Consider the following 18,363-nt stretch of genomic DNA (forward strand, 5'->3'; position numbering starts at 1 on the left):
AAGGCAGGAGGGACAAACTTAAAGCAGTCGCAGTGATCTCGTCTCAAGTCCCCATTAGAAAAAAGAAGTTAGCACAAGCTACGTAGCGACCGTCAGTGACTAGCTTATTATCTGGCTAGCTACTGTACATTGGTGAGTTGCTTCATTTACAACTTTTGGTAACATATTATGTCATTTTTAATCTTTATATGAATTTGAAGTTATCATTGCAGCTGAGGGGAATTAGACATAAGCTGCTACGCTAGCTTGCTATTAGCTCAACCATTTTGGAAGCGCTAACATTTTGGTTAGCTGTTTGCATAACAGAGTTTGCAAGTATGTCTTTTTTTTTTTTTTTTTAGTTGGGCTCATCTCAATGACGCTCGCTCCCGTAGTACTATCTAAGTTAAAATATATTAATCCTCCTGACAGCTTATCTAACCTCTTACTAATAATAGTCCTCAGACCTGCCCTCTTACCACTGTGTTGTAAATGAGGACATTTTACTTGGCTAACAGATGTGGACTTGAATTGATGAACAGGTAGAATTGCTTAGTTGTATTTTTATTGTGCATAAATTTAATTAGTCGGGTTTGTTGGTGCAGTTATTGTTCTCTCCGTTTCACTGGTTAACCAGCTAAAGTGTGAAATGTACTCCTTCTGCAGGAAAATCTGGACAAGTGTTGCTGCTACTTACTTAAAACTCTCAGTCTTTGTCGACTAAAATTTGCAAATTGTCAGGAGTCAGAAAGTAAACATGAACATGTTGCACGTGGAATTTGAAGTGTAAAAGATGCATTAAGTTAGATATTCAGCAAATCTTTTAAGATCTTGGAAAGAAAGTTGCGATTTATCTCAGTATTAAAACTCTAAGTTGTCTTTAGTTTGATTTATAGTCTGGCAGTGCCATTCCCAGTAAACCAATTGCAGCAAAGGTTAGTAACATGAGACAGGTTACTCAAGGACTACAATGGAGTTCTGTTTTAGGGTTGTGCTGCAGTAAGCTTAGGATAAAGTGATGGGGTTCCTTGGCTTGGTACAACAGCCTTTGTATGATTTGTGAACACCGTCTTAGTTAAATTACATGCAAAGCAAAGTCAGAACTACTCATTTGTTGTCTTTATCTTCATGCATTTTCGTGATTGTTGGTTATTTTTAAAAGATAAATATCAGGTGAAGTAAAAATGTTGACTCAAAGCTACATTTTCCCTGTTGCATTTAAAGATTTATAATTACATTAATATTATTTTATATTTAAATAAGCAGCTAAGATTTGGTCATTCTCTCCTCCCTCATCTGTTTCTTCTGCCTTGCATGTCATGTCATCTTTTCAGTGTTTTCTTACAAGCCTCTCACCAAGCTGTATCTTTTCAAGGCTCAAACTGTCATATGAAAAAGGGAACTTTTTAAGAGAAGTTATTTAGGCTTAAACAGGAGACTTTTACTTTATGTTTCTCAGCTCTTTTGAAAAGTGTTTTTACAAACTTTTTTTCTTACTTTATTTTAGGACTTTAATAACAATGGGGGTGAAGGACCGCCCTCAGTGCTACTTTGATGTAGAGCTCAACCGGGAGCCAGGTAAGAAAACTCTTTATGCACTTTAAGGAAAGAAAATGTCAGCATCACCTCACTTTTATACTTTGATCTGATATACAAAAAATAGCTGTGTTTACTGTTCGCCACATTCTACCTGTGTTTGTTGTTCTTGGTCTGTCAGCAAGATAACTCAAAAAGTAACGGACAGGTTTTGATTAAATTCTCTGGAAATAAGAAACAAGTGATGAAATTTAGGGACTCTTCTGCATCACCCCAATTTTTTTAACGTGATTCTTCACTATGGGCAGGTAGAGATCATTTTGCCATGAGAGCTTATAGCTAAAAAATAATGCCCTCAATGATTTTTGAAAAAGTGAAAGTGAAAAATTATGTCATACTGTCTTGTTGGACATGTTTTATTTTATTTGATTTTATTTAAGAGGCAATTATGTACTCTATGAATTGACTCCAAAGAGACTCCATCTCAAGCACGAGTATTGCAGTGGTTTCTAGATCACAAAACAGCTTCCTCTTACTCTGGCAAAAATGTCAGACTTGTTAGCTGTGAAGGTATTTCTTTGTTATGGGAGTTTCACTACAGGAGCCTTTAACTTCTGTTCCTTCAGCATGTTAAGATTGTACTCCTTCATTTAGCCTTTTTCAGCATTTAAAAGATTATCTTGTTTTGCTATTGTACAGTTAATGATGTCCCATGTTATCATTAATATTTCATAAAAACTGCATATTTTCCTGCAGGAAACTGAAGGGAGTGTTATTAATAAACTTTTTCCCTTCTTTTTTATTTTTCAGTTGGGCGCATTGTCTTTCAGCTTTTCTCAGACATTTGTCCCAAGACAAGCAAAAACTTTCTGTGTTTATGCACTGGTGAGTAATATTCAGTCATGGATATGTTTCACTTTCATTAAATCTCCTTGCAAGATCCGTATGATTGTATACTTCAAATTCTCTAATTAAAATAAGAAGTTAATAAGAAGAAACTTGTGTGTGGGGAAAATACATCTTCTTGATTTTGAATAAAAACTGAGGATTTACCGGTCACAAACAGTCAATCATTGGGTATGAATATTTTCCATTATCATATTGAGAAGATTAAGATTTAAACAGTCGAAGTCTCTCTGTGAAGAAGGTGTGACTGCAGTGTAAATGATGCAGTGATTGATGGAGTCACTGAATGGCTAGGTCCTGGTTTGACTGGAGATTTTATCCCTCGCGGTAATGTCAGTCTGCCTACAGACAGTCGTAAAACAGGCAGTAGATCTATTATCTCTCTCTTTTCCACTCCTTTAGCTGCAGGGGAGGTGGTGCAGGCAGACATGAAAGGTTGCTGGTTATTCTAAGTGTAAATGCAAAAGCACATAAAGTGCATCACGGTGCTGCAACAGACATTCACCTTGGTACAGTTTTGCTCAGACTTTACTGAAGTTTCTAATCTGCCCTTTTAAGTGCAGAAATTTTTCAACACAATTAACCAAAGCTTTAGAGTAGTGCTGATGCAAGTGAAGTAAAATCCTGAAATATTAGAAATGTAAACTTCCTATTTAAGCAAACATAAACAAATAGTTATCTCTTCTGAAAGGAACTCTTTAACCACATGGATACATATAATTAAATTTGTCTGCTCATGTTTCTTTCCAACCCTAAAGGCAAGGTAGAATCCTAAAGGTAAGCAACGTGGGCTACTATTCTGTCCCCAGTCTGTGTTATTTCAGTCGAATTGTTAATTGACTTTGAGGTTCAGTAAGGAACTGTCAACAACAAGTAGCCTAACAAAAGGTTGCTACAGTTACAGTCTCAGTAGTGCATTTTTTTCCCTTTTTCTCAAAATAAGCCACATGTCAAAGCACCTCACCTAAAACACCTCAAAGCATCTGGTACACTGTATTTCCAATGCTAGCAGATCTGATGAATGACTTGTGTTTGATGGAAACTCTGTAATTGCAGGTGAAAAGGGAACTGGGAAAAACACAAGGAAAAAGCTCTGCTACAAAGGCTCCACATTTCACCGAGTTGTTAAAAATTTTATGATTCAGGGAGGCGACTTCACAGAAGGTAATAAGAGTTTATATACACTGAAAGTAAATGTTTCCATAATAACACTAGAACCACCAAGAGGGTAATTTTTACCACTTTGCATTTTCAACCTCATGTAACTCTTTCAAATGACCCAATCTACCTTAAACTTCATGACTTTTCCTGAAATTAATATTTTTGTTACCTTGTGGATTTTGAGGTGTCTGTGATACAAAATAAAAAGGTTATGATCATTTCAACCTAGAAACGCCGAGGCGGTCATTTTTACTTAATAGAAAACAATGTAAAACACTGAATAGAGCTGCGTCCTCGCATAGTCAATATTGCGAGGCAACCACGCTCTGGCACCAAAAAATAACAGATCAAAGATACTTTCTTTGATTCTGCCTTTAGTTATGACTCGCAAATCCAGACAGAAAAAAAATGGATTTCAGTAAATCAAAACAAACTCTTAACAATTTGTTAAAACTATAATCAATACATTTGATTAAGTTGAGGGCAGGACTAAATGAATAAATTGTTGACAAGAAGCCAGACGATTTTCATCTCAGGCTGCAACCAGAAGATGGTCTGTTGTGGTGTGTTCTCACGTTTTGTCATTTGAAATTATTAATTCCAAATTGAAAAACTTAATGTAACTATAAACAATGTAACATACAGTCTAAGGTGCATTTAAGCTTTACACAAGGCTTAGTTTTTTTTTGGGTTTTTTTTACTCTTTTTTTTCTACTCTTTCTTTTTTTTATTTTTAAATAGAAAGTATTATTTATTAATTATTTATTAATTATTTATCAAATTGGATTTGCTGTGGGTATAAAATGTCTTTTTGGGTTTACAAGTTCCACTGTTAATAATTACTGATGGTGATTATAGTCAAAATTAGGAGCAAGAGGGAAAAAAAAACAACCATAAACATATACTTTGGCATTGTGGGTGGCTATGGCAGACTTCCAGGAGACATACTGGGTCTGGACTGTGGAAACCGCTTCAAAGAAAGTATGCATTCACTATTTAGACATGTTTTTATTTTGTGTATGTTTTTTTCCTCTACAAAAAGCTGAGATGTTACTTATTTCAGTGATGCAGATAATACAATACCTATGATTTAACATAAAAAATGAGTTTATTTATTTTGATTTTTATTAATCTTTGCAGGAACTGGAAGAGGAGGGGAATCCATATATGGCGGCTACTTTGAAGGTATTGTAAAAATGATTATCTAGTAATAAGTCTACATATATCCCATAGAGGTGTTAACATACAGAAATACAGTGTTATTATTTTGCATGTGCTTGTAGTTGTAAACACTGATCTCTTATTAATCAGTGACTCAGTTAATCCTTACATTCCCATTGTATAGAGCTGTCATCTGATATGTGTTGAACTTTTAATTTAACCAGCATGGGAAGCAGCCATTCTCTTTACTGAAAACTACAATCTTCCTAACTAAAATTTTCAACATATTCTTTTATTTATAGAGTGGTCTTATGCAAAATAAGAAGGTAAGAGATGTGCACAGCTCAGTAACACCATGTTAACATAGTCCCCAGCACCTTCCTCAGAGAAGTAACAACAGTGGCAACTCTTCCAGCAGTCCACATCTGTCCCGAATGAGTTTCCTTTCAGTCAGCTTCCTCATAGTACCTCAAAGATTTTGCCTGATCAATTGTGGCACTTATGACTAGTGAAACATGGCGTCTGTCACAAGTTTTAGACAAAAGATTTTGGTTTTGCACATTGGACCACATCATTGTCTATATGTTGACTCACACATTGAATGTAGATAAAGGGATAAAAAATTTAGATTAAGATCTCATAAAGCATGATATTAAATAAATAAAACATTGTTATAAAGATTTATCATTGGTTTGTTGAAATCAACTGTTCATCACCTTTACAGTAAATGTAATTTAAAATTTAAAGAATAAAGGATCATTGATTTATTATCATCACCATTGATATTCACATTAACTTTTTGTCTTAGATGTGTCAATATACAGAGATTCGTCTCGTCACAGAAAGAGGGTGTGTGTTAATAATGCATCTGGCTTGAGATACATGCAAAACCTGAACAACAAACTAATTGCGGAGAAAATATTTGACTTTTTTAAAACGTTTAATCAAAGATTTGGGAACTTTTTTAGTTTCTGACGCGAGCTCTACCAGATAAAATTCAAGAGACTAATGGTGACTAATGACCAAATTATTATTTTATATTAATTGTCATAGATTTTATATTTTATTTTATATAAACTTTGAATAACCTACCAAGTACCATTTATTGCTTGTAGCAAGCTGAATATTTGCAGGAGTGAAAACAAATCAATCTTTTGTCTTCTACATCTACAAAAGGGCAACTCTGCTAAGGCTGACTGTCTGAGCATTATACAGAGACTGTGTAATAACACCATCATAGATTGGTCATTCTTCTGAAGCAACAGTCTTCCAGTTTTCCCAAGTTCAGAGCTAATGTTCCCAGTCTTTTCCTGCCACATGAACAGGACTGACATCCTCATTGTGAAGCAGCCTTTTTTTTTTCTTTTCTCTGTTCTAAACTCTTGCAGACTTCATTCCCTTGCCACTGAAAGAAATAATAACTCCACATATGTCAGATTATTGTTTTACTATTCTCCAAATAGTATCAAAGTAACTTAAACCACAAAGGTTTCCCCTAAATATATATATATATATATATATATATATATATATATATATATATATATATATATATATATATATATATATATATGAAACACATTAAACATTTCTGTTCAGTGATTTTTATGTAATGTTGAATATAAAAAGAGCCAGTATGATACTTAAACTGTCTGAAACTGATAGAAATGAGCTTCAAACCTCTGGATTGGTGTTTAATAACAGATTTCAATCAAAACAGCTGATTCTGTGGAAGGGTCTGCTGGTGGGGCAGCTAAAAGGCTTTTATTTATTATTCATTTTCCCCTTCAGTATTTCCAATGCCACTTCTGGGAAAAGACTGAAACTGCGATTCTTGTTTCTCTGTACCTCACAGATGAGAATTTTACTCTAAAACACGACAGAGCCTTCCTGTTGTCGATGGCCAATCGCGGGAAGAACACCAACGGTTCACAGTTTTTCATGTGAGTAATGTTCAGTAAAATAAACGCAGCATTTACGTGTTATTGTTGATAAAGTTTTGTTTTAGTTTTTGGTTTCCTATCCCTTTTTTTTTTCTTATGAACACCCAGAATAGATTATGACCATCAGAAGTCCCCTCTCTGTGTGAAGTTAGATTTCAAAGTACAGAGAAACATTGGATTCATTCTTTCTCACCTAAAATGTGTTACTTTTTTTTTTCTCTGCCGTTTTTTGTGTAAAATTTACAGAAACTCTAGCATCCTCCTCTTCCAAGGTAATGTGTTTCAAAGGCTGTGTTTCTCTCTCTCTCTCTCTCTCTCTCCTGACTGTTTTTCATTTAGTAGTTTATATTTGCAAGTATTCTGCACAGTGCAGTGTTTCTCATATGCTTAAACATTTCACAAATGGCTTGAGGTGACTCATGTTATTTGGCCTTATAAACCCCTTTGACCACTGAAAAGGGTTGAGTTTTCCTCCGTGAATAAAAATGTCAAACAAAAAGGAGGAAATTTAGACTGACTGTTTTTTCCTTTTTTGTATGAATTGATTTGATCATATGAAGATATAATTATTTTGCTCACTCTTCATGTTTTCATTTAAAAAAAACTGATTTTCAATCAAATTTCAACAAACGGTGGTCTTGCTTATTATGCATCCACATGTCATCAGAGATATTTGTTTTTTCATTCTTTTCCCCCTTTTTTCCCTGTTTTTGTTTTTCACAAACTCACCTCTGCCATTGGTTGACTTCTCACCTGTTTCACTGCTGGAATTTCTGTATACAGAACAACTAAAATGGCACCACACCTTGATGGGTAAGTTTCGCTAAACTCTTCATTTAAAATTGTACACAGAGCTAAAAGTAAACAGAATTCCCATTATTGTTTTTCCTCATTTTCCATTAACAAAGATGTAATATTGTGCATATCTAAATGTAAATCTTGTATGTATTTAACAGAAGGACCCCAGGAAGAATAGCTGCAAGTTAGCAGCTGCGAGCTAATGACATCCAGTCATGTTTGATCAGAATGGATATTTGGATTTTAGTTTTTTCTTTGTTTTTTTTGTTTTTTTTTTGCCAGCTACAATTAAATTCTTAGTTTTTGCTACATGTATATAAGAATGTCACAGCTACTTAATTTAACAACTAATGAATTGTGCTTTTAATACAATTTAACTTGAAAGATTTCTCAATATTCTCAGTTTCCATAAAAGTTCATGTCTGAACCGTGATGGCAGGTCACTGCAACTTGCACATGGAAAGAAAGAAAAAGTTACTTGATTTATCGCTTGGGCCATTGTGTGTCTTTCCTCAAAATTCCTCAAGACTTAAATCTGATAAGATCTTCATTTAAAAGGAGGATAAAAATTTAGGTTACAAACCTAAAAGGAGTGAACGTGCAATTTTACAGATTTATGACGTTGACAAATAATTAATGCATAATATTTGAAGTAATAAGCATGAGAATTATGATTATTTCTTGAACAGTAATTGTAAAAAGAAAACCTCTAAGCATGACATCCCTTCACGTACATTACAAATCAAACTACATGTTTTAAGTTTTAGTTAAGTCATGATCAGCTTGTGTGTTATATGGTTTCAAATAAGACGAAGCACAAATGTATTTTTCTTTTCAGAGTCCACGTCGTCTTTGGTCTCGTCATCTCGGGTTTTGAAGTAATAAAGAAGATTGAGGGACTGAAGACTGACTCAGCTAGTAGACCCTACGCTGATGTGAGAGTGGTGGACTGTGGACAGCTGATCACAAAGTCTGCAAATGATGGTCAGTTCAGTAGTGTATGTTATGCTTCCTCACAAGATGATAGTTGTGCTTTGGCTGTTCGTGTAGATGCCAATTACCATTAAAATAGACTTTTTAGTCACCTCTAGAAGAGTTGCAGATGAGGCCATGTATGAATATATGTTCAGCAGAATATGTCCCCCCCCGACATGAACAGAAACTACGGAAAAACATCAGGACCAAATTGGTCTGACGTTCTAAATATTTCTGGTATTTACCTGTGTAAAAGCATTTCAAGGCTCCTTATTGTCTTGTCTTAAAAAAAAAAAAAAAGAGTGTAGATAACCTTCTAGTTGAATATACTTGAAACGCTACACCTGAAAGGCAACAGCGTCCAATCTAGACCCCCCCCCCCCCCCCCCCCCCCCCCCCCTTCACCATTTTCTGTGTGCAGAAGTGCCTCTAATGACCGACAGCTCTCTCTTCCACGTCTAACCGGTTCATTGATCATTCTAGCTCTACTATTACCCCACTCTGCCACTTGTGCAAAGTTTTTACCTGCATTCTGTCCTCAGACTTAAGATCCTTTGTTTTTATTGATGATGTTAATCTTTAAAAACAACTAACTGCGAGTTTCATGTTCACAAGAGCATGAGGACTTTCTGAAAACAGTTGTGCACTGTGGTTTAAAGCAAGAGGGAATGGTCTGTGGTCCTGGGAGCCTGTTTTCAGCAAAAATGTGAAATAAATAAATAAAAACAGTACTTATTGAAAAGAAATCTTTTTTTTAACTTGTGAAATTTGTATGAAAGAAAGTATATGTGTAACAAGTACTTCTGATTGATGTGGTTTTATTTCCGCCAAGCCAGTGTAACAGTGTTATCATTTCTGTATTTGTTTTGGTTTAGATTCCTGTCAGAAATAATGTGCATGCCTGTAAAGAGCAACCTGGTCATATTTCTGCTCTTTTTTTTTGTGAGAGGTTTTTCATTTGGAGGCCGGAGTTATTCCCCTGTGGCATTAGTGCAGGGAGCGTAACCCAATCTTCTGTTTAATGGAGATCAGCAAGGTGATCTCTGTGGACTTCAGATGGGTTCGGTCCACCTGACTGCAACAACAAGGGCTTTTTCTTGCCATCATGATGCACTGAAAATGACCTAACATTTAGTTTTTCCCCTCATTCTTTACTTATTAACAATATCTGATGCAAAGTCTTTAGAAAGTGTAATATTTGAATTTGAAACGAAACATTTTGTTGTAATTTTACCTGCAGTGCTTGAAGGGAAGAGGAAAAAAGCCTCCCTTTCTGCTGACTTGCCCTTCAACTCCAATGGCCCGTCCTCCCGCTTTTCTTTATCAGTGGAGTCAGAAAGTGAAGTGAATGACAAACCCAAAAATTGCAAACGCAAGAGGCGTGCAAAAAGGAGAAGGCCTAAAAAGAAAAGGAAGGGAGCAAAGATGGAGGAGGACATAGATGTTCCGCCTTCCAAGCAAAGGTCACTTTTCCTCTGGTTCATACTTTCATCTAACCTGCTTATATACGTGCAATCCAACATTTTGATGTGTTGTTACATATCCCACAGGTCTGTAGAGAAAGAGACGCTGGAGGGAGACAGCAAGGTGGAAGAAGAGAAGGAGCAAGGAGGGAAGAGGGAGAAACCAGTTGTTCGGCCAGAGGAAATCCCACCTGTGCCAGAGAACCGCTTCCTGCTGCGACGGGACATGTCATCTCAGGAAAATAAAACTGAAGTGTTAGTTATAAAAGCAGAGCATACATATGGAATACACCTAAACAACAACAGCACTGCTGAAGCGCAACAGTTTTTCATTCGCTTTTTTTTTTCTTTTTAAATCTTTTTTTTTTAGTGTCGAGAAGGAGGAGACAACTATTTCAGCTGATCAGAAACCAGCTGTGTCAAAGTCCGGACGGAAGATCAGAGGCAGAGGCACAATTGTACGTTTTATATATAAAATAATGAAATGCAGTCAACAGCAAAATTATTCGGGCTCCATTGCACTGGAGTTGAAAAACTTTACTGGTATACAATCTGAGCAGTTCATTTTATTTGCATGCAGGTCTCAGAAGGATTTTTTTTTTTCAAGCATTGAAACTAAGACATTTTACTTCCTAATGAAAAAATATTGGCTCATTTTGAATTGGATGGCAACAAATGATTTTGATAAAGTCATAGCAGGCTCATGTTTACCGCTGTGTAGCACCATGTCTTCTTTTTAAAACAAACTCAATGAATATGATCATTTGATATTTAGTGTTTCTGAGTTGCTATGTGGTATCTGGTTCTAATGCGATGCTGCCTGAGACCACAAACATCACTAACGTCCAATACTGAGTTTGACACCTATTATGTGGAGTTATATTAATTTATTTATACATTTATTAGTGTTTGGACTAAACAACATTTTTCCAGCTTTTTGTTGCCACTCCTGTTTTTTAGATGAGTTGCTGCTAAATTCAAGAGGAAATCTTTAAATCAGTAAATATCTCATTTCAACATTTAATGTTTTCTGCTCTGTCACAAATAAAATATCACTATTAAATTTGCAAATGCACATTTTACACACCGCTGAGCTTTTTCTTCAGATTTGGGTTGGAAAATGAAGGAAATCAACTAAATGCAAACTTAAGTCAGTGAAAGTGATGACAGGTGTGATGTGTGTTTTCGTTTATCTTTTCAGAGATACCACACTCCTACAAAGTCTAAATCCCGCTCGGCGTCTGTGGAGGAGCGCGGTAGCAGTGAAACTCCACCGCACTGGAAAGAGGAAATGAAGAGGACCAAAATCTATCAGCCCCCCAGCAGTGAGAGGTGGAGCAAAGGAGACAAGTAGGATTTTTTTTTTTTTTTTCTTCCTACCTTTTTGGAATATTTTTTTTCTTTATTTTCATTCATTTATCTTTTGACTTAACAGATTGAATGACCGTTCCTCAAGCAGATGGGCTGGCAGAAGTGACAAGACGTGGTCTCGGTCCGCTGATCACTCCTCAGACCGCAGCTCTCAGGTGTCCAGCCAGAGCCAGCGGCCGAAAAAACAGAAGAAGAAAGCCAAAAAGAAGAAAGCCAAAAAAGGTAAACATGTCAAGAAGAAGAGCTCCAAGAACAAATCTGAAGAACATTCTGTGTCAGATGGTGAAGGATCCGTGTCTTCAGGGAAGAAGTCCAGAAGGTCCCGTTCCCCAACTCGTTCTCCTTCAAGTCAGCATCATTCATCAACCAGGAGGGGACGGCGGTCCTCGCGGTCCTACTCAGGATCCTACTCCAGGTCGTACACATCCAGTCGATCCAGATCCAGAGGAAGGTCCAGGTCTTATTCTAAGTCCAGATGTTATTCCAGATCAAGAAGCCGATCTTTGTCTACATCCAGATCTAAGTCCTTTTCTGAATCCCGGTCAAGATCAAGGTCCAGATCCAGGTACAGATCCAGATCCTTGTCATCGTCAAGGAAAAGGAGTTTATCCAGATCGCCACGAAAGAGAAAAACAAGCAAGTCTAAACCAGAGAAGCTCCAAGATCATAAGAATACACCTGTCTCCAGACTGCCAGCGGTCCCGGCTCCAGAAAGGGTCCCTGTGATCCCCCTGAGTGACAGTCCTCCACCCTCACGCTGGAAACCAGACCAAAAACCCTGGAAGCCCTCCTACATCCATATTCAAGAAATTAAAGCTAAAGTTTCCTCAAATAAACCTTCTGCTGCACAAGCAGCTGATGGCTACCTGGAAAAAAGTCTGGCTTCAGTTACACCGAGGTCCGTACCAGAAGTTCTTAAAGGTGAGAAGCTAGACCAGACTGCACGGCGCTCATGGAGCAGATCGTCCAGGAGCAGAAGTTCCAGTCGGTCCAGATCGAGATCCTCACATCGATACAAGAGCAGGTCATCGTCCAACTCTGAAAGTTCCCAGAAATCCAGTAGCAAGAAAAGGAATTCATTAGACAAGGAGTGGAAAGAGTATTACAGTTCTCTGAAGAGGATTAAGAACTTAGATAAGTACATTCTGCTCAGACGTGGTCAGGATGGTCTCTCTGGGTCAGAGATGGGGACGGACAGCGAATGTAGCCCCGGTATCAGAGAAACTATGGAAAAAATGGAAGACAAAGGCAGTTTACAGAATCCTGAGACGAAACATTTCAGTTCACTGCCAACAGAGAGCTTCAACAGCAGGTCTGAGTGGGACAGTGACAGTGATCAAGTGGGTCAAAGCAACAACACTGTCCTATTAGAGAAACACAAACAAGCTGCTCAGTCCGCTGAATTTCATGACCCGTTGTCTGTGCTTACTGGGTGGAACTCCGAGAGTGATCCTGAAAATGTAAAAAGCAGGACGATTGCCATTTCGGAAAAAGAGGAAGGAGAGGCTAGTTCCGAATCAGATGATGAGGGCTTGAAAAAAGCATCAGCTGCAACTCTGGCATACAAAATCGCTGCCGCCGCTGCTTCATCTGGTCCGTCAGATGAGAGTCCCGAGACCGCCCGACAGCCAGAGAAGCCCAAGAGTAAAAAGAAAGCCAAAAGAAAGCGGAAACATAAGAGGAAAAGTGAAAAAACCAGTTCTCATCACAGTAAGGATAAACCAAAGAAGTCTAAGAAAAAACATCAGAAGTTGAAAGAGACGTTTCACTGGCAGCCACCTTTAGAGTTTGGTGAGGAGGAAGAGGATGAGGAATTGAAAAGGGAAAGGCAAAGCCCGTATAGAGTCTGTAAGGATAATCCTGGCTACAGTATGAACAAAAAGGACCAAAATTCACCCAATTTGAATAAGAATTCTGCTAAAGAAGAAGAAAAGGTTCAGCAGAGATCAAAAGAAAGCAGCGGCAGCAGAAACACAAAACATTCCGAAGCTCATCGGTCATCTAGTAGAAACAGTGAAGGCAGCTCTCGATCGGCGTCTGTCAAGGAGCAAGACTCGTTAGATGATATGGATATTTGTACTCCAGAGCATGATGTTGATATTTTTGAGCTTTCATTTACAGCTGATTCTTCCCACAATGCCTCTGAATTACCAATAAAATCTACGTCCAAGTCTTCAGACGTGGCAGGTTCGCTTCAGAGTAACGATCAGTTGGCTGTTCCTTCCACTGCAGCAGCTGGTGGGGGGCAAGATGAAGCTGCCGCTGGAAAACCTGGAATAAGTTTCAAATGGAAACCACTGAGAGGAGTGTCCGCTCCGCTTAAAGCCGGCACGTCGCCTGCCTTTGTGAAGAACGCACAACTCCAGGAAAGCCAGCCCGTCACTACACAGGGGGTGAGAATGGAGATAAAGAATAAAAATCGGGTTCGACCCGGTTCTCTGTTCGATGAGGTCCGCAAGACGGCACGGCTCAACCAGAGGCCAAGGAACCAGGACAGCTCGAGCGAGGAAAGGTCTCCTTCTGTGGAAACGACCAAGGGAACCTCGCGCACTCGCTCCCCAAAGAAGTCCAGATCTGTGTCTAGAAAGTCTCGCTCAGTATCCAGTCAGCGATCGTGCTCCAGGCGGTGGTCCCACTCCTACAGCAGGTCCAGAAGTAGATCCCACAGCTCCAGCTCCTCCTCCAGGTAAGAGAGAAAGAGACCATGTTATTGTTTTAGGATCATAAGCTGCCTCCAGTAAATGGGCCATCAGTCCAGCCACTAATGACATGTAAAACGCAGTTTAAGGAGCCGCAGCAGGAGGAGGAGAAGACACGGGAGAGGACGATCTCGCTCTCGCAGCAGTACGTACCGGAGTTACAGGAGTCACAGGTTTGTGATTTATCATCTGAGGAGGGAACTGAGCTGCTGGGCCTCATTTTCATTTCAGCCAACACATAATACCAAATACATTCATCTCTTATTTTTCTCTTGTGTATTTTTCATCTTATTTGTGTTTTAATGTAAAACTTGTCTCCTCCCTCTCACTCAGTCGGACATACAGTCGAAGTGCCTCCAGAAGTCGCTCCTCTACTCGACGCAGGAGGTCCAGGTCTGCTCTTCACTCAGATAATAACCAACTACAGTTACTATAAACTACAACTCTGTGTTTTGTGATGTGACTCGGATTATATGATAACAGAGAAACTAAACACAGTAAAGCTGGTGGGGTAATCTTGCTCCGAGACTTTTTTTTTACTCTGGGTGAAGTGGTTCCTCATCCTGATAGTGGTCTTTATAATTTGTAATATTAAACAATAAGAAATATAGTTAGACCCCTCAGTTTACTGTAAAACTCTAACCAACCAAAACATAGCTTCTTCTCCCGGCTCGGAAGGCAAACATGGCTGAGAAAATGCAGGAAGGATTTCCCCGAACCCGGCTCGGTTTATTTGCCTCCTCCCGCTAAACAGCCGAGAAAGAGAAAATCGTTGGTGGAAAAAGCGGCGACACTTTCAAATCTTGCTAGCTCCCCGACATTACCTACCCCAGCTTTAAGAGGCAAATTAGAAAGAAAAACTCCACAAAATTCTACAAAATGTGATGTAAATCGCCAGTTTGATTGCAATACAATATAATATTGATTTAAAGGATAAAGATTCAATGTTTGCTAATATCTCATTTTCAGTTGTGATCCAATTTTGATTCGATTTGATTCAGGATCCTCCAACTGATATAAAATGATATCACAGGTAATTGAACACAATCAAAGATAGAATGGTAATAAATGGAAGATGATTTGTCAGCTTAACCCTAAAATACATCCTTTAATTAAGGAAAAGTGTTTGATAAATGCTTATTGTGTCAGTTTTTGATCAATGTTACTGATCGCATGCTTTTTAAGATAAAGTTAAAAAAAAAAAAGTTCTTTTTTTTGGGGGGGGGGCTTAAAACTAAGTCCTAACACTTAATATGCGTGGAATCTGCACTCCTTTAATATCCATTCAGACTGATTGTTTTAAGTCAGACATCATTCCCCAAATAATATCTGCTGTCATGTGCCTGTATGTTAATGCAGGTCAGACTCCTATGACAGCTATTCCAGTCGGAGTGCGAGCAGGAGACGAAGGCACAGACGAAGTGACAGCTACAGAAGCTCTGAGCGCCGGTCACGGTAAGAGTCCCTGCTCCCTGGTGAGCCCTGACAGGCTCTAACAACGTGGCGAGGTCTCACCTCAACCTTTACATTCACTCAGTTTGTTCCATTCTCTGGAGCCAGCACTTTTACTTCCGTCCTTTTTGTATTTACTAAGAAGACTGTTAAGATTTTAAGTGCAGACAAGATTAGCATCCATTAAATGCCTCTAAAGTTGATGTACCTTGTTTACATCCTACCAAGATAATCTTTGTTAATGCCCAAGAGGTGAAATATTGCAATGTAATCTGTCTCCTGCAGGTCGTATCGCTCATCCAGTCGCAGCTCTTCCAGGCGCAGGAGTCACAGTCGCAGCAATAGGTACAGCTGAGCTGCATCTCTGCTGTCTTCAGAGAGGGAACACAACCACAGCAGCTGCTTGGAAAACAAGCAGATTTTCACTGATCAGTAACTAAAAACCTGTATTTTAATACTGTACTGTGTTTATTTAGCAGGGCGGTCTGGAAGGATCAGAATGTTGTAAAATGTAACGAAAATAAATGTATAAGCTACTTTACATGCTTACAAAAGAGATGCTCTTATTTTACAATCTGCAGAAACTCCACTGGATCTCTGGATGTGAAATATGTGGAGAATTTTCTGCAGGAGAAATGAGCTGCAAATAATTTACATTACTGGATATTTGTTGTATTTTTTTTTTTTTTTTACAGCTGCCTTTTCTAAACCAAATGTCAGATAATTATACTGTCCAGGAATCTTAGTTGTGATTATTTTTGAGGAACTTGTTGGTTATTGTCTTTTTGAGTTGAGGTTGAGCCTTAAATCCTGAAAGAATCATTCTTTACTGACTAAAGCGGAGCTTAACTGTTTCATCATTACTTTAACTGAGAGCTATGAATGTTAAACTTTATTCAAAGTATATTACCTCTGATTTTACTTTGTACAGTTATCTAATAAATACCACATCTTGAGCTTTGTTTGTGTTTGTATTCGTGAGATCGGCTTGCTCCTGAAGTGTTTGTCCCTGTCTCAGTGACATCATGTTGCTGCTGGTATCACTGACACCAGCTTTTGTTGAAATCATCTCATCTCAGAGAGAAGACTTGGTACATAATTTTAGAAGTAACCACTAACATTTGCTGATGTGTGACAACACCCTGTCATGCTCTGGTTGGAGCTTTAGTGAGCTGAATGTCTAATAATAAAACTGTCATACACACGTTATACTGAATTGAGCCAATGCTATTTTATCTGCAGAAAGCAGGAGTGCAGGTGGTGATGGCATCTGCTGTTCTGGCCTGATTGTATGTGCGGTCAACATACGTGTGTTATAATGCACTGGCGCCTTTTAACAGACACATGACTTAAAAGGCGGCAGTGCACTATTTGATGTAAGCAGCCGCAGTGACGGCAACGGATGCTTTATGAGGCCACAAAATAAGGTAGGATTTCAGGAGAAAGTGGGAAACTAAGCTCTTTTCCTGGATCTGGTTGGAAAATTTAATGGGTTTGTGGAAAGATGGCAGATAAATTTGAAAGGACTTGGATGGGTGCGCTGAAGTAAGAATCTGACCACACATACATGAAGCTGAAGTGAGTGCAGGACTGAACATGTTAAATAATGAATGAATATTAATGTATCTTTGATACTTCATGTAATGCAGTATTATTACTCTGAGACAATATATCAGTACATTTATATATATACATATATGTATATATATTTATATATCTTTTTTTTTTCTCAATGAAAGGAAGAGAAAATGGTACAGAAGTGAAACATGTCGGCACAGGTTGTGCCTTTGTCCTTTTCATCCGCACATCAGTTACTACAAGTAAAACATGCAGACAGTCCAGTGAATCTTATGCTAAAGCAGATAAAGGATGTATGTGAGCTTCTTTCCTTGGTAATTGAAGACAGACTGCTCTCGTCATGTCTGCTGCTTAAATACTTCCAAATAATTTCATTAGTAAGTTTCCTGAGCAGAGTAAACTATTAGGCTTTAACCAGGACCTCATGAGAACCAGAAAGCTCCTTGGCTTGATTGAAACAGTAAGGCTGGAAATCTATATGTGCATTCTGGATATTTTTTTTTCTTTCCATATAAGTTTACCTGATCAGATTATTGATTAGTTAACCAGAAATAGTGGCCTGAAAGAAAGTTAGGTCGTGGATATTTTATGGTCTGTAAATGTACTCTGACATCATGGAGCCCAAGGGAATATCATGCACTTTATGAATAAGGGCTGCAGGAGAACAAGAAGAGAACATAAACTCCATTGTTTTACAGATGATGGAGTTGGATTCAGCTCGTATGAATAAGTGCGCTGAACTGCTTCAAGTTGTCTTCTTAAGACCAAGTCTTGTAGCAGCAACATTTGTGTTTATGAACCACTGAAGCCCTCAGGACAAAAACACAACAAAACAAACAGCATAATGACTCTTTTTTTTTCTAATTCTGTTGAGTCTTCTTGAGTATTTTTTTATCCTGTATTGTTATGTCTTTTCTCAAGATTATGTTTAAGTGTGTTCAGTTTTGTTGTTTTATATAAAATATCCTTCTTTCATACACAAGTTCTTTGTAATATACTGTTTTTGTTTTAATCTTTTATGCTCTTTTATTTTATCTCTTGTTTGGTTTTGCTGTTAATTAAACGTACTGTAAAATTTGAAATATATTTGTGTTGGTTGTGGATTTTTTTGAGAAATTGGACTTTTCTGTTTTTATGCGTGTTTGCTGTAAAATGTTCTTTGTTAAATAATTTAACCTACATCTTTGTATTATAATTTAGCCTGTTTTGCAAACCATTATTATGCTTTTACTTTTTTATTTTTTATTTTTCAGTTTGAGACTTGTGTAACTGCCGCACAATGTACACAGTTAACATTTGCGTGGCGCTGGCATGTGGCGCTAACTTGCGCCAGGTATGTTG

General features: G+C 37.9%; 1 protein-coding gene across 6 annotated transcripts; it reads left to right on the top strand.

The window, feature by feature from the left end:
• The first annotated feature begins 30 nt into the window (after window positions 1-30).
• Window positions 31-16,400, top strand: nktr (natural killer cell triggering receptor). 6 transcript variants are annotated; one of them, XM_079260089.1, is made up of 18 exons: window positions 31-132; window positions 1,487-1,557; window positions 2,326-2,400; window positions 3,478-3,585; window positions 4,723-4,767; window positions 6,599-6,686; window positions 7,470-7,499; window positions 8,323-8,468; window positions 9,700-9,922; window positions 10,010-10,177; window positions 10,293-10,380; window positions 11,124-11,272; window positions 11,358-11,515; window positions 11,597-13,979; window positions 14,076-14,165; window positions 14,326-14,385; window positions 15,352-15,447; window positions 15,730-16,400. In XM_079260089.1, the coding sequence occupies exons 2-18, from the start codon at window positions 1,500-1,502 to the stop codon at window positions 15,797-15,799; spliced, it is 4,035 nt and encodes a 1,344-aa protein (XP_079116215.1). In that variant the 5' UTR covers window positions 31-132; window positions 1,487-1,499; the 3' UTR covers window positions 15,800-16,400. The 6 variants fall into 6 exon arrangements, with proteins under 6 accessions (XP_079116215.1, XP_079116214.1, XP_079116216.1 ...); XM_079260088.1 differs by having other exon boundaries at window positions 11,358-13,979; XM_079260090.1 differs by lacking the exons at window positions 31-132; window positions 1,487-1,557; window positions 2,326-2,400 and adding an exon at window positions 5,046-5,069 and having other exon boundaries at window positions 3,528-3,585; window positions 11,358-13,979.
• The last annotated feature ends 1,963 nt before the right edge of the window (window positions 16,401-18,363 follow it).

This window comes from Telmatherina bonti (assembly GCF_933228915.1).
Source record: "Telmatherina bonti genome assembly, chromosome: 20".
In the NCBI taxonomy this organism is placed as follows: Eukaryota; Metazoa; Chordata; class Actinopteri; order Atheriniformes; family Telmatherinidae; genus Telmatherina; species Telmatherina bonti.